This window comes from Doryrhamphus excisus, linkage group LG14, assembly GCF_037039965.1.
Source record: "Doryrhamphus excisus strain RoL-2023G ecotype Guam linkage group LG14, RoL_Dexc_Guam_v1.1, whole genome shotgun sequence".
Lineage (NCBI taxonomy): Eukaryota > Metazoa > Chordata > Actinopteri > Syngnathiformes > Syngnathidae > Doryrhamphus > Doryrhamphus excisus.
This window is the reverse complement of record NC_136370.1, coordinates 16,634,927-16,650,845: the sequence shown is the minus strand read 5'-3', so window position 1 is coordinate 16,650,845 and position 15,919 is coordinate 16,634,927. Positions and strand designations below refer to the sequence as shown.

At 41.2% G+C, this 15,919-nt stretch overlaps 1 protein-coding gene across 3 annotated transcripts in view; it reads right to left on the bottom strand.

Annotated features, from left to right (window-relative positions):
* The window catches only part of LOC131140058 (formin-like), a 56,611-nt gene extending 42,396 nt beyond the window's left edge, over positions 1-14,215 (bottom strand). For 2 of the 3 annotated variants that reach the window (XM_058090133.2, XM_058090134.2), the window contains exons 1-3: positions 12,614-14,215; positions 4,082-4,248; positions 254-374 (exon numbers count right to left, since the gene is read on the bottom strand). In XM_058090133.2, coding sequence (XP_057946116.2) covers positions 254-374; positions 4,082-4,248; positions 12,614-14,108 — 1,783 coding nt within the window. In that variant the 5' untranslated portion in view covers positions 14,109-14,215. Of the gene's footprint in view, positions 1-253; positions 375-468; positions 2,354-4,081; positions 4,249-12,613 lie in introns of those variants that run through there. The other variant, XM_058090136.2, reaches the window with a different exon arrangement.
* Between the last annotated feature and the right edge of the window lie 1,704 nt (positions 14,216-15,919).

The following is a 15,919-nucleotide window of genomic DNA, read 5'->3' as shown; positions in this document are numbered from 1 at the left end:
ACATTGGCAGACATGGAAAAAAATTATTCGACCAACCTTGTTTTATTTTAATGCATGGTATAAAGGTACATTTGTTTCTACAAATATTATGACAACAAAAATAACTCATAAGAGTTAAATTTAAGAGCTTATATCTATCAAAAGTGGTAGAAAATGAATGAATGAATGAATTTGTCATTTCCAATATCCCACAATTAAACAATTCAACACAGAAATGTACAGTAAATACAGAATAGAAGTATTAGCTTCTTACCTGCTTCCGTGTACTTGAGTCCCACCTTTTCTTCCTCATCTTTGGATTTAGGGGGCGGCCAGACGGCCTGCAGACGTCCTGGAGTGCGGTCCTCGCTGTCTGCAGGGGAAGTGGTCTCTGTCTGCGATGGCGGAACAAACACAACAACCATGACATTACTGCTGGACAAAGCTATGGTCGTCTTTTTGTGGTTACAAAGATAGATGCTAACATACGTTAGCTCCGGTGGGAACTTTTGGTTCCTTGCTGGCAGTTTTGGAAGCTCTTTCAAAAATAGATCGTAGACTTTCTTTGTCGTTTTTAATCTTCTTTCTGAGTGCTTCTACATCCACAGGATCTGATTTGTCCTTCCTGAGAGATTTCGGTCCGAAAATGTTTTTGAACGTTTCATAAGCCATATCTGAAGTTTTTTTGACTTCTGGATGCTGGGGTTGATCTCCTTCAATCGCTGCAGTTTCAGACTCCTTTTTGTCTGGGTTCGCTTCCCGTCCGTCGTTTTTAACATCACCGGGCATGTCCAAAGTTCTCCGACTTTCCGAGAGAGGTTTTGTGTCTGGGTGTTTTTTAACAGTACCAAGCGTCTTCTGCTCTGGCTGAAGCTTAGCTTTGTTCACTGTTTTCTTCAAACTTAGCAACGCCAGGTCAGCATCTTTGTCCCGCTGCTTGATCTCTGACACTGTTTCCCTCTCGTCCCCCAGCGCTCCTTTCTTCAGAACCCGTAGACCACTGAAGAGGGCTGGCATCTGAAATGAAGATGTGTCTCTGGACTGGGATACCGGTGACGGTTTATCTTCTGGTGAGTGTTGCGATGTAAGTTTAGCACTTGGATGAAGATTAGCAGATATTTTATCCACATCTGGATTCGCAGAGGAAGGGTGTGAATCCTCTGTATTTTGCTTATGGGTTCCAGATATATGTGAGCTATTCGGGTCTTCGGTCGCCTGCTGTAATGTCGAAAATGCATCTGCATTACTTCCAATAATTATGGAGGGAACAGGCAAAGAACAATCTATGCCTTCATAGTCGTCGCTTTCTCTTCTCTCCATGTGTTTACTTCCACTTTCTTCTGTGTTCTCTCTGGGAACCGTCGTCCTAAAGTCGGTTCTTCGGTTCGACCTGTCTGTCAATAAATACGATTCAAAAGGCGATCTTTTAAATCCATGTGTCCGAAACTCTGGCACATGGAATTCCACCTCAGGGCCATCGCCTCGTTCATCTCCATCACTGTGGTCCATAGATTCATGTCCATCAATACGGTCCGTTGAGTCGTTGCCATGCTCAGTTAGCTTGGACAACGTTTTTGACAGTCCTGCCCTTTCCTCCTCGTTGTCAGAGTCACTGTAGGTTTCCACTCTCGTAACCAGGACTAGATCTTGTTCCGCTGAGAGTGTAGACACTCCTTTAAATGAATCACTGTAAGTTCCTTCCAGAGACGCATCCTTGCCCACTTTAAGAACTTGACATCCTTCACCAAGAAGACTCTTGCCATCTGAGAGTTCTTTAAAAGATGTTAACACAGCGGGCGGCGCATCTGAAGGTGACTTCTCCCTAGTTAGAAGATTACTGAAGACATTTAATAAAGAAGTTGTAGGTTTTGTCCCTTGAGCATCAGAAAGATTACTTGAACTGTCCATTCTCTTTCAAATGTCACATTGGCATTAAAAGAAAATAAAAATAAAAATATATGGCAGCTTTGGCGAAGTGTCCTGCGAGTACCTAATTTGCTCCTTTTTTTTCCGCCTCAAAGACTGACTGAAAACAAAAGTTCTTTGTACGGGCAAATCTCTTTCTTACCTTCTTCTGGACCACCCAAAATAATACGACTGTGTGGTGAATATAGATGTTGTACCGGTCGCATAAAGACTAGTATTAGTAGTAAAAGTTGAGGTTTCACTCTATGAGAACGTTCCCCATGTCTCTGCCAGATAAGTCAATCTGTTCAATGGCTGGAATTATCCTGCTGTAATCTTCATAGAGCAGAGTTCACCTGACTTTTCACAAAGCGTTTCCTCCTATTCCCACAACGTGAGGTGTATTTTCCATGTTGATGATGTTGATCCTTAGTATCCTTAGTAAAGTCCGGAAGCCATGACTGAGAATTTCCTCTCTTCTTTAGAGTAAAAGAAAAAGTCGTCTGTTGTGTGAGAAAAAAAAATGTCTCACTGGTTTACCCAGTCTGTGGACGCCTCCCTTCAAGGTCCCGCCCTCCTTGGGAGGGGACGTGTAGCAACGTCCACAGGTGTCTGATTACTTCAGCAGCGTGTCTTGATGTGGAGATGCCACGAGTATTGCACCGTTCCGTGTACGCTACTCCCATAAAGAGCCTCCGAGGATTAGGTTCTGTGCTCATTACAGTACAGGCAAGGTGAGCTAACATGCTAACATTGAGCAACCTTGCGCCATGAGCAGCTTATGCATAATCAGTTGGAGTTTACCCAGTATTAAAGTGTGACCGATTCCCACTCCCACGACTTGTAAGCACACTGTAAACAGTTTTGCGTTGCCCACTTTCAGGGACAACCGCCATTCCATTCCGGTTCCCCTTAGCAACTGTCTTTTAGAATGCCTAGAATGCAAACTGCTTGAGCGAACACCTAATCTGGAAGAATGTCTGCACATGAAATGTTTTGAAGTGAGCTTTGGATTTCTGTTAATGCGGAGAAAGTCAAGCGTTCGATCACATTAATGCTGTTATCCGAAGAAAAACCTGTGCTGAATAGGTTCCTTCCACTGGTTTTTCATGCAAGACCATCAAAAAAACATGAATGAACATGGTAACGTTAGCACGCAATATCTAGCATGGTAGCGCTAAGTACTAAATACTCAATACTAATACTAAATACTTAAACGGGAAAAATGCTACGATACTAATGTTAGCATGCTAGCAATGGTAATTGCTAGCATAAGAATATTCATTCATTCATTCATTTTCTACCGCTTATCCTCACAAGGTTCACAGAGATGAATAAATACAGACTTAAGTGCATGCTATCAATTGGTAGCATGTTAACATTGCTAGCATGCTAACAGTAGCCTAGTAAATTTTTTTTAAGCCATTTTCAACAGTTTTAACATTGGCAGTCAGTGCAATGGTGCTAGGTTTAGCATGCTAACATTAGCATAGTAGCATTTTTATCAATTTTAAGTAGTTTTAACATTGGCAGACATGGAAAAAAATTAGTCGACCAGCCTTGTTTCATTTTAATGCATGGTCTAAAGGTACATTTGTTTCTACAAATATTATGACAACAACAAAAATAACTCATCAGAGTTTAATTTAAGAGCTTATATCTGTCAATTTGCGTGGTTTTCTTGATTTTTTTGGTTTGTTTCTTTGTCTTTTTCCTGATTTCCTGATTTTTCCTGAGTCCCGCATGCTAATAATAACAATTGCTTAAAAAAAAAAAAAGTTTATCAATAGCTATGGTATTGTACTTCCCCAAAAATTAGGTCGTATGAGCTTTTTTTGTCGTCATCATTATATTTGTCCAAAAATAGGTACCTTTAGTTATGCCAGTCATTAAAATGAATGAAAAACTCAAGGGTGATCTCATAATTTACATTTTTTTGTATTCATATAAATACTAAATGCTATCATGTAAAGTGTTAGCATGCTAATATTATTATTTATAATGCATACTAATATTACAGTATAATTTTTTTACATTTTTATCACACACAGACACTTGGCTCTACCATGTTGAATGTTATAACGTTAACATGGTAACATGCTGACGTTAGCATCATCGCATTTCAGCCGCTTTCATAAGTGCAGACTTATTGAAACACTGCTATCATGTCAGATATCGTTCATACTTCATCCCTCACCGTGCACTCCAGCTTGGGATAATAAGGTGTATCCCCGATGATGTCATCTTCAGGCGGTGTAATGCGGAGGAAATCTAGGTGATCTGGCCGGGGAACACGGGACAGGAGCACTTGGGGCTCCTCAACATCTAACGTCCAAATATCATCATGACGTAGCAGAGAGTCCTCTGTAGGGATTCATAAACAAACACAACAATGATGTAATTAGCATGCGGCTACGTGGGGGAAGCTGTGCTACTGTGTAGCCTGCATGATTAACACAATTGCCTCTAAAGGAAGCGTCAGAATAATTTAGCATCAAACAGGCAGCAAGAGAGACTCCTGTGTTTCCTGCAGGCCTGAAGCTATTTTTAGCAGCACTTAGTCAGCCCTCTACCCATCATCCACACCAGCGAGTTATGCTGATTCAATAAAACATACACCTCCAGCTAATAGTAATGCATTGATTAGGACTGATATTTACTGTAAAAAAAATAGGACAGAGATCAAAACCTCAATTTTATAGGCCACTTTAGGAAAGGCTGCCCTCTTCTGTCAAGAAAGCAAAAATGCAGCTTCAGCATTGGCAAAGTTTTATGTTTCATATGTCATATTTGGGGCGGCACGGCGGTCGAGACCTTACAGCTAGGAGACCAGGGTTCAATTCTACCCTCGGTTATCTCTGTGTGACGTTTGCATGTTCTCCCCGTGCATGCGTGGGTTTTCTCCGGGTACTCCGGTTTCCTCCCACATTCCAAAAACATGCTAGGTTAATTAGCGACTCCAAATTGTCCATAGGTATGAATGTGAGTGTGAGTTGTTTGTCTATATGTGCCCTGTGATTGGCTGGCCCCCAGTCCAGGGTGAAGACAGCTGGGATAGGCTCCAGCAACCCCCCGCGACCCTCGTGAGGATAAGCGGTAGAAAATGAATGAATGTTTTCCTAGAGGGGCTGCATGGTGGTCAAGTGGTTGGCGCACAGGCCTCACAGCTAAAAGACCCTAGTTCAATTTCACCCTTGGCCATCTCTGTGTGGAGTTTGCATGTTCTCCCCGTCATTCCCCGTTACCTCCCACATTCCAAAAACATGCTAGGTTAATTAACCACTCCAAATTGTCCATAGGTATGAATGTGAGTGTGAATGGTTGTTTGTCTATATGTGCCCTGTGATTGGCTGGCCACCAGTCCAGGGTGAAGACAGCTGGGATAGGCTCCAGCACCCCAGCAACCCTCGTGAGGAAAAGCGGGAGGAAATGAATGAATTAATGAATGAATGTCATATTTGGGGCGGCACGGCGGTCGAGTGGTTAGCGCACAGACCTCACAGCTAGGAGACCAGGGTTCAATTCCACTCTCGGCCATCTCTGTGTGGATGTGCATGTTCTCCCCGTGCATGCGTGGGTTTTCTCCGGGTACTCCGGTTTCCTCCCACATTCCAAAAACATGCTAGGTGACTAGCGACTTTTGCGACTCCAAATTGTCCATAGGTATGAATGTGAGTGTGAATGGTTGTTTGTCTATATGTGCCCTGTGATTGGCTGACGACCAGTCCAGGGTGTAACCCGCCTCTCGCTCGAAGACCCTCGTGAGGAAAAAACGGTAGAAAATGAATGAATGAATGAAATAAATATAAGAAATAAGAAATAAAAGGGGGAAAGGTGGCGCATCGGTGACCTGATATTCCTGCAGTTATTGGAAAACACCAAGACTTGTTTGTAGCGAAATCCGAGTACACCACATCCTGTTGAACAAACCACACAAATATCCTATAACCTTATTGTGTATCGAGTATCCTTGAGAAGGGAAACACAGTATGACTGCAGAGTCGGTTGGTAGTCCTTTTGAATAAAACCCAGAGTTTGTTCTTCAGCCAAATGCTTTAAATTCAGATGTGACAGTACCCCCCCTCTCCTCCCAACACATACACACAATCAAGCGGAGAGCTTTTGTTGGAAAACTATCTACTGCAATGGGGTATTATGAGACAGCAGCAGGAGCTACAGTTGCGCCAGCTATCTGAGACGTAGCTAGTAGGGAGGGGGGGGGGGAGAAGGATTATATTAATAACATTTCATTACGGTAATGTTCTGCTGCATGGTTCCGCAGTGGGTACTGCTTGTCTGTGTGCTGGGACAGTTCCAAATCTAGTGTTGAAAATGTGCCTTGGGCATTTGAAAGCGGGTGGACAGACTGCAAATGTGAAAGTGACTTCCAATGGAATTATTGATGGTAAAAATAAATACAACACATATAGTACATTAAAAATATGAGTCAATTAATTGGGGGTGCCATATTTTATGACAGTTTTAAGTACGCCCAGATGTCCCACGATAGTTCATTGCAAGTGTATCTAGTCTTGATGCTAGACCAGGGGTCTCAAACTCAATTTACTTGGGGGCCACTGGAGCTAGGGTCTGGGCGAGACATCAGGTTTTCCAAAAAAAACCAAAAAAAACGCATTTATTAAAAACAGAAATATGAATAAACTTTGCTTTGGTTTCGATTTTCTACAAGAAAAGTTCTGATAAAACATTCCACTGTTCTCAAATATCTTAATTTTTATTTTTCTGCACAAAATAAGATGAAAAATAAATAAACAAATCAAGAATAAAGAAAATCAATCAATCAGTAATAAATAAATATAATAATAATAATAAAACGGCAAATAATAAAAACTTAAGAAACCACATATAGTTGGTGTGTAGACAAATTATTTTTTTCACATTAAAATGAACAAAGCATTATTAGAGCCCTGTAGACATGACAAAACACGACTATAGTCACATTTATACTCTTTTTATTTAAAACATATTGCGCAACTGCAGGGTCTTGAGACACATGCTAACTCGCAAACTAGAGAGCTAGCGACCTAAACGGTAGCCTTCAAGTTATTTCCTTTAAACTTAAATAGACAAAAACTTACCACTTCCACACAGATAAGGAGGTTAACTATTAACAGTTATTTAACCTTTAACATGAACATTAATCAAAGGTAATAATTTTTTCTGGGTACGTGATACCATAAAGCATCCATATCAAACTAGTGTCCTGCGGGCCACATTTGGCCCGCGGGCCGTGTGTTTGAGACCCATGTGCTAGACAGTTTGTGACAGTGATTTTAGTAAGCTCTCCTAGGAACAGACGGTTTGTGTATCTGTGTAGCTTTAATACTAATGAGCTGTGTTTGCCCATGTAAAAAATGTAACATTAAGAAATAAAGCCACCATGTCTACAAGGAAGGGGATTTTTCATTCATGATGTCCTAAAATATGGACACCGCAAACAAATTATAGATATTTCCCACTTTTGGTGCTAATAAACAGGCTCTAGGGATACATATTACTGTTATAACATCATTAAAAAGTCAATTGTGCAGAACAGGGGACCTTTTATGTATGCATAAGGGTGCATACACTGCCCCCATCTGGTCAAGAAAGGAGCAAGCATATCTTAATTACTTCACCCAAACACTGCAGTCTGACTCTGACCATGCTGCAATGTAACAACTGTATTATAAAGAACATTATGCAAACTGCATCTATTTATTTGACAGGATACTTAGAAGCCCTCATGTTGCACAGGCTTGGACCGAATCCAGGGAAACGTGAGCTTATTGCTATTTAATCTGCCCCCCCCCCCCCCCCTGCTGTTTTAAAAGCAGAAGCAGACTCGTGATGTCAACTCAGATGACACAGTTATGTACGAGAAGAAGTGGATCCTCCCCATCCATATGAATAACAACCCTCTTTGGCGCAGTCCGTGCTTTTAACCACACGCGCTATGCAGGTGTTTGTTCCGTGCAGGTGTTCAATACCACTGAAGTAATTAAACGGTGAAAATGAGCAGCTGTCACACGGTGTGGGTGTTGCCATGCGGGACTTATTACATTCTTTGTGAATAGGTCTGTCTGTGTCTGGCGTGGCTCAGGGACCATCTAATGTCACATTGTGACGGGGGGTGTGTTATCGAGTGATGGATGAACCTACTTGCCACTCTGGCTGACCATCACTCTTCTTCCTCAGTGGTCAAGGGAAGCTTTATAGATTCTGCACACCAAAGCAAATATGCCAATTTACTGTCCAAGGCTGTGACGGCTATTGAGTATTTAGCTCCTGGTAAACCTTAACGGTCCCCTATAAGTCATTCATTTTCTACCGCTTTTCCTCACAAGGGTCGCGGGGGTGCTGGAGCCTATCCCAGCTGTCTTCGGGCCAGAGGCGGGGTACACCCTGGACTGGTGGCCAGCCAATCACAGGGCACATATAGACAAACAACCATTCACACTCACATTCATACCTATGGACAATTTGGAGTCGCTAATTAACCTAGCATGTTTTTGGAATGTGGGAGGAAACCGGAGAAAACCCACGCATGCACGGGGAGAACATGCAAACTCCACACAGAGATGGCCGAGGCTGGAATTGAACCTTGGTCTCCTAGCTGTGAGGTCTGCGCGCTAACCACCCGACTGCCGTGCCGCCCCTATATAATAAAATTATTATATTATTAATTAGCCTATTATTATTACTATCATCATTATTCTTCTTCTGATTATTACTACTGCTAGTAGTAGTAGTAGTAGGCTAGTATTAGCCTGTTTATTGGCTTGCTTATTAGCCTGCTTTTGCCCTATTATATAAAATTTGTCAGAGATTTTTTTGTAAAAAAAAAAAAAAAAATTATTTAGGGGGACTTAAGAACAGGCTGAAGTCCCCCTAAAATAGGCCTAATGATGCCACTGCAAAATACCATGAAAAACTGTTATTATTACTGTTATTATGATATAGAACTTGTTGTGCTGGAGTAAGATGGCTTTCACTGGTCGAGCCTGATTTAAAATAGTTTCTCATTTTTATTTAAAACCCTTCAACAGCTTTGCTAACGCTAGCCCATATTTTGTCCAATAAAATCCATAATGTCATCATTCAAAGTCACACAAGTATGGTACCATATGGTATGTTGTTAGAGCATGTGGCAGCTTCCACTCTCCTCTGCCGCTTTTAGCCAGAATGGAGGATCATGGACTTCTGTATAAATCATGAGCAATGCAGGGCTTATTATAAATCATTGAGCTCCTCTTACCGCTGCTGCTTCTCTCCACAAGTTTGCTGTGAAAAGGCTGACTGATGGACTGATTGCTCTGTGTAAGAGCAGTAGAACCTCAAAAGTGCTGCGCTGCATGACCCCGAAGCTCCCACATGTACCGTTACTCATTTGAAATGGAATTGTGGTGGCAAATGGAAAGGAGACAATGGAGAAACACTGAAGTGTGCTTTCATTGAGTTTGACAGGGCTCCAACTGGAGGACAGAAAATTTGGTTAACTTCGCTTCACTCCACTGGTCAATGTACATTTGGAACAGAGCAGAGACGTAATGAAGATGCTTCAGGGGTTACAGACAGGGGAAAGAACTTTAGTCCACATTTTCTCTGCAACAACGTGAGACATATTAAGACAAAGGATGCACCCTAAGCTTGTGTTTACAAAGTTCACGTCATTACATGAATAGAGCTCACCCTTGTTCTCTGTGGGCCAACAATGCAGCGAGGCGCCACTCTTTATGTTGAATGACAGCTTGCAGGGAGAAGGAGCTCTTGTACTGTTTAGTTTCATATGACCTCGCTGGAACGTAACTGACTAATCTGATTGGAAAAAGCTGCCTGCCATATGTCAGACAATAAAATACGTTATATGGTATTTAGGGGGGTGGGCTGACGAGAGTGACACCCATTGAAGATTAACTCTGGAAGTTAAGAAAGTAAAAGTTAACCTGCAGATAGTTAACCAAGTCATAATATAAAAATGTTTAGGTTGTTTTTAGCTAAAACGTTCACGTAGTTCCTGGACATTCCGGAATACGGCCGTGTTCTTATTTCGGCTGCCATCAAGTGGCATGTCATGGGTGGGCTGGAGCCTAGCGCAGCTGACTTAGGGTGAGAGGCACCCAAAACTAGGTGTACCCTGCCTGAATCAGAGGCCATGGGAAGACATACAACCATTCACATTCACGCATGTGATCAATCTACAGTCTCAACCCACAATGAATGGGTTTTAGGAAGGGATGGGTGGAAGGAAGCCAGAGCTCTCTGAATAAGCCCACTAACGCCCTTGTAGAACATGCTAAATTAAATTAAATTAAATTAAATTAAATTAAATTAAATTAAATTAAATTAAATTAAATTAAATTAAATTAAATTAAATTAAATTAAATTAAATTGAATTGAATTGAATTGAATTGAATTGAATTAAATTGTGGCTTTACTTTACTTTACTTTACTTTTAAAAAAGTGAGTGTGAATGGTTGTTTGTCTATATGTGCCCTGTGATTGGCTGGCGACCAGTCCAGTGTGTACCCCGCCTCTCGCCCGAAGACAGCCGGGATAGGCTCCAGCACCCCCGCGACCCTCGTGAGGATAAGTGGTAGAAAATGAATAATTTAATTTAATTTAATTTAATTTAATTTAATTTAATTTAATTTAATTTAATTGTGACTTTACTTTACTTTACTTTACTTTTAAAAAAGTGAGTGTGAATGGTTGTTTGTCTATATGTGCCCTGTGATTGGCTGGCGACCAGTCCAGGGTGTACCCCGCCTCTCGCCCGAAGACAGCCGGGATAGGCTCCAGCACCCCCGCGACCCTCGTGAGGATAAGTGGTAGAAAATGAATGAATAATTTAATTTAATTTAATTTAATTTAATTTAATTTAATTTAATTTAATTTAATTTAATTTAATTTAATTTAATTTAATTTAATTGTGACTTTACTTTACTTTACTTTACTTTACTTTACTTTACTTTACTTTACTTTACTTTACTTTACTTTACTTTACTTTACTTTACTTTACTTTACGAGAGAAAAAAAGAGCATGCAAAATTAATCACACAGATGTTTGAACAGAGATTTGAACCCGGATCTCCTGAGAGACAGATGACTCAATTATGGGTTTGATGGCTTCAAAAGAAAGGTGCCAACAAAAAAAAAACCTGAGAGCCTTAATCTAACCTCCTTCAAAAAACATTTGGGATGAACTCGAACAGGAATTTCTACTCTCATCCAACATAGGTGACCTCTGACATAAGAAATGTTTTTCTGGATGAATGGACGCTCTAAAATCTTCTAGAAGAGTTCTGAGTTTCCCCCCAAACTTTTGTCCATATCGTACAAATCTATTCCGTGTTAACAGGAAACACAATAGATGATCTATTTATGTCTAAAGACATCAGTTCTAATCCTTTTTCATACCTGCTGGTGACCTTGTTTCTCCTGTGGGTGTGGAGGTATGAGTTTAGCAGTGGGATAACGGGGTACCTCCGGCAGCAAATTGGCAACGCTTCAGTTAACACAGCGCTCATGAGAACCGTAGTCGTCGGGTCAAAGTTTGCATCAAGTTTGAGCCTTTGATCAGAGGCGCTAATCTCTGACTTGGCCACAGCGCTTATACAGTTCCTTAGAGATCATCTACCAAATTATCGTCAGAGCCTGATTGCGACTTGTGTAAGCTCTTTTAATTTGCATTTGCACACGTCGGTGCAGTAATGAGCAAACAGACCACTCGAAGTGGCCCAATTTCGGCTACGATTGTGGAAAATAGAGTTCAGGATAAAGAGCAATTACAGGGATTTCAGGCAACAACAGTAAGGTAAATTAAAAAATTAGCTCCATGTGAAGCCCTTAGGACAGGGCTCTCAAACACGCGGCCCGTGGGCCAAATGTGGCCCGCAGGACACTAGTTTGAGGCCCCCGCCTTGATATGAAAGTTTAATGTTAGTGCAGCCCGCGCAAGTTTGATATGGATGCTGTATGGTATCATGTACCCAGAAAAAATGATTACGTTTGATTAATGTTCATGTTAAAGGTTGAATAACTGTTAATAGTTATCCTCCCTATCTGTGTGGAAGTGGTAAGTTTTTGGCTATTTAAGTTTAAAGGAAATAACTTGGAGGCTACCGTTTAGGTCGCTAGCTCTCTAGTTTGCGAGTTAGCATGTGTCTCAAGACCCTGCAGTTGCGCAATATGTTGTAAATAAAAAGAGTATAAATGTGACTATAGTCGTGTTTTGTCATGTCTACAGGGCTCTAATAATGCTTTGTTCATTTTAATCTGAAAAAAATAATTTGTCTACCCACCAACTATATGTGGTTTCTTAAGTTTTTATTATTTGCCGTTTTATTATTATTATTATATTTTTTCTTTATTCTTGATTTGTTTATTTATTTTTCATCTTATTTTGTGCAGAAAAATAAAAATTAAGATATTTGAGAACAGTGGAATGTTTTATCCGAGCTTTTATTGTAGAAAATCGCAACCAAAGCAAAGTTTATTAATTTTTCTGTTTTTAATAAATGCGTTTTTTTGTTTTTTTTTGGAAAACCTGATGCGGCCCAGCCTCGCCCCAGACCCTAGCTCCAGTGGTCCCCAAATAAATTGAGTTTGAGACCCCATGCCTTAGGATGATCAAAGCACCAATGTCAACAATTACATGCTAAGCTACATGATCAATGCTTCTTGTTGTGAATGTGTGTTTGTTTTTCGGATATTCCAATTAGCTTACCTGTTGTTGTGGAGTTCCCAGAAGAATTCCACTTTCCGGAGTTGCTTGGCCGCCTGCTGAGGTTCAAATCCAAATGTGTAACCGTTCGCTTGTTTCCGTTTTTGTCAGTGATCTCGGTGAAGCCCTTGGTCTCATCTGTGTCACCGGAACTTTCTCCTTCATGGTCCGTATTCTTATCAGAGAGCAGTACTATGCGGTGATTGAGTTTTGGGCTCGGGGAAAGGGCCGGCGACATGCTCTGGAGGCTGTTGGAGGCGGGGAAGGATGCGTTGAAGACATCGGCAAGAGAAGGTGAAGTGGGACTCTTGGTGTGAGGTTTACATCGGAGTAGAGGGTCAAGAGGCAACTGGAGACCCTCGGCAAGCTTCTGACCCTTTTCTCTGCTCACCCTGGGAAGAGTGTCTCTGCTGGATCTCCACAGTCCACAGTACTGCTTTGGACATGTACTGGTCCCTGGGTAAGACCCAGAAGACCCTGACTCATCTGGGCTTGTATGACAGACACTTTCCACAATTCCCTCTATATCCTGCACTTTAGCCACCACTTTGACCCCCTTATCCTTTGGATTGGTTTTACTGGGCAGCTCTTGATTGGAGTTCACCATGGCGTTGTCTGTTGATACCTCATCCGAGGAGTTGAACTTCTTTACCGAAGGTCGAAGGTTGCTCCCACTTTCCCTTCTGGTTAGACCTTCCATGAGGCAGCAGGAGGCGGATTCAAAACCCTGCTCGCTGTCGTACTCTGACAAATCATTGCAAAAATCCATGTCTGAGTCAATAGTCTGGTTGTCCTCCATTGAGTCCCAGCCCTCTTTGGCAATCTGGAAAGGTTCCTCCATCGGCAGGATGGGATTAGTACCATGGACACAGAATGATGTACCTGGAATCTGCTCCACAGAGGAGAATAAAGAGGAACTATTCCTGGCAGGAAGATCACAGGATGGAGTTCCATTTGAAATCTTCTTCTTCATCTGACTCTGGAGGATATCCTCAGCACCGACGGGCCTCTTGCCTCCCTTCGTTTTCATCTTTCGAGTCTTTGCTGCAACCATGTTCTGCTCTGGAGTACTCGTGTTTCTCACGGCTTGACTTCCCAGGTCATCTTCCGGGTCCTTGATGTAATCCTGAATTTTCCCATCCTGGTTCCCCATCTTGACTTTGTCAGAACAATCCCTGCACAGGGATAAGAGATCTGCCAGCAACTGGTGGTGCTCTGCAGCCAGCCAGGAGAGTTCAGCAACAGCCGCTTTTGTTGCCTGCTGGTAGCAGAAGGGTTTAGCCGAGGAGTTGGAAGACTGGCCTCTTTGTTTGGACACAGCGAGATCCTCCTTTCCCCAGTCATGGTCATTACCGGTCCGAGCTGAACGAGGGGTGCGGCTCTTGTACTTAAAGCTCTGGTCCAGCCTCTTGGGGAAATACAGGCTGATGTTGCTGAGCTCACGGATGGGCAAATAGAGATACAAAACTGTGTGTGTGCCCTCCATGGTGGGCGCCATCTTGATCAGCAAAAGACTTGTTGTAGGAGGTGGTCCACCTGCACATGGACTTGACTGCAGGGGGTGTTCATCCTCTAGCCCATCCTGATGCTGTAGGTAATAATACAAAGCAGTCATATGTTCAGTATGTTAGACGTTAAATAAAATAGATCCACTTTGACAACAAAAACCTGCGCTAGTATGGACCTTGCAGTCAATTCTGGTGATTATGAACTGGATGAAATGTTCTATTTTGGAAGCCACCTTCCCTCAAGTCTTATGTAAGGAAAGTGAAACATTAATAACCACATGTGCTGTTTGCCTTGGTTAGGGGGGCACTAACGTGCCTGCTACACATACACACACATTATTTGTGTTTGTTGTCAGTTAATAATACAGATTTGGCAAAGTTTAGCTACTAACGTTAGCTATTATTGAATATGACTCCAAATTGTCAGTTGCTTCTCTGAGACTATGTATTTGTATGTGCATGTACGTGTGTACACAAGACAGCAGGCATGAACGGCAGCCATTTTATTTGTGTCAACATACATTTTGGTTTTTAGCTTGGTAATGGTAATGGTAATGGTAATGGTTTAATTTCATTTGAGCATCAGATTACAATTGAATGCATCCCATAATCAGTTCACAGTTCCACATGTCCAAAAGGAGTAGGAAGAAGCAAAGCTTATTAAATCCTACCCCTCCATCTGGTACTTTTACAATCAGTAACTGTTACATTTGTTCACTTCCTGCTTTCCTAATATAATTTAATTTTATTTGATTGTATTTTTTTAATTAAAAACATTTTTTTTAATTTTAATTTTTTTTTAATGGTTTTATTTCATTTGAAAATGCATCAGATTACAATTGAATGCATCACATAATCAGTTCACAGTTCCACATGTCCAAAAGGAGTAGGAAGAAGCAAAGCTTATTAAATCCTACCCCTCCATCTGGTACTTTTACAATCAGTAACTGTTACATTTGTTCACTTCCTGCTTTCCTAATATAGTTTAAGTTTTTTTTATTTAATTTTTTGTCTTTACTACCCTTTTTTGCAGTACATTTAGCTAGTGAAGAATGCTTTTATAGTGATCACCCCATATTTCCACACAATAAGTAAGATATGGTAGAACCAGAGAGCAATAAAGAGTGTGGAGTGATTTCTGATATTCAAATATTGAAATATTTTTGGCCACCTTATGTTGTATATTTGTAATATGAGGTTTCCAGCTCATATTTTCATCTATTGTGATGCCCAGAAATGTATTTTCCTTATATATCCTTATATATGCCACTATATGTAACATAATAGTGCCGGTGGTGGTGTTGTTATATTATTTTTTGGTTGAAGTGCTTATATTGGATATGTTTGCAGGTAAAGCACAATGTTATTCTGCAGTTCCAGCCATGGACAACTTTTATCACTTAGCAAATACCTCTCAGCTGTTTACATCATAATATAATCCCTATGGGTTAATGTCACCTTGCACTAGCCAGGTGTGCATGTCTCCTTAACAACGTCAGCATTACTTCATCGTTTTGGGATGATCCTATCAGAATTGTGAACAAAAAAAATCCATATATATGCTATATTTGTACAGTAACATAGAAACAAAACACATTAAATAACCCAATCTGATTCATGTCCGCTTCAGTTTGCAGTCTATGTTGTATCAGAGGCGGAAAGTGCGCAAAATTCTACTGCACCTGCAGCGGCTCAAATCCTAATAGCTCGTTAAAACAAAAAAACAGACATTTACTTACCCGATTCACTTGCAGGATGAATATTTCTTGTCATGTCTGTGGTGCAAGCAGCCAGCCAGCCA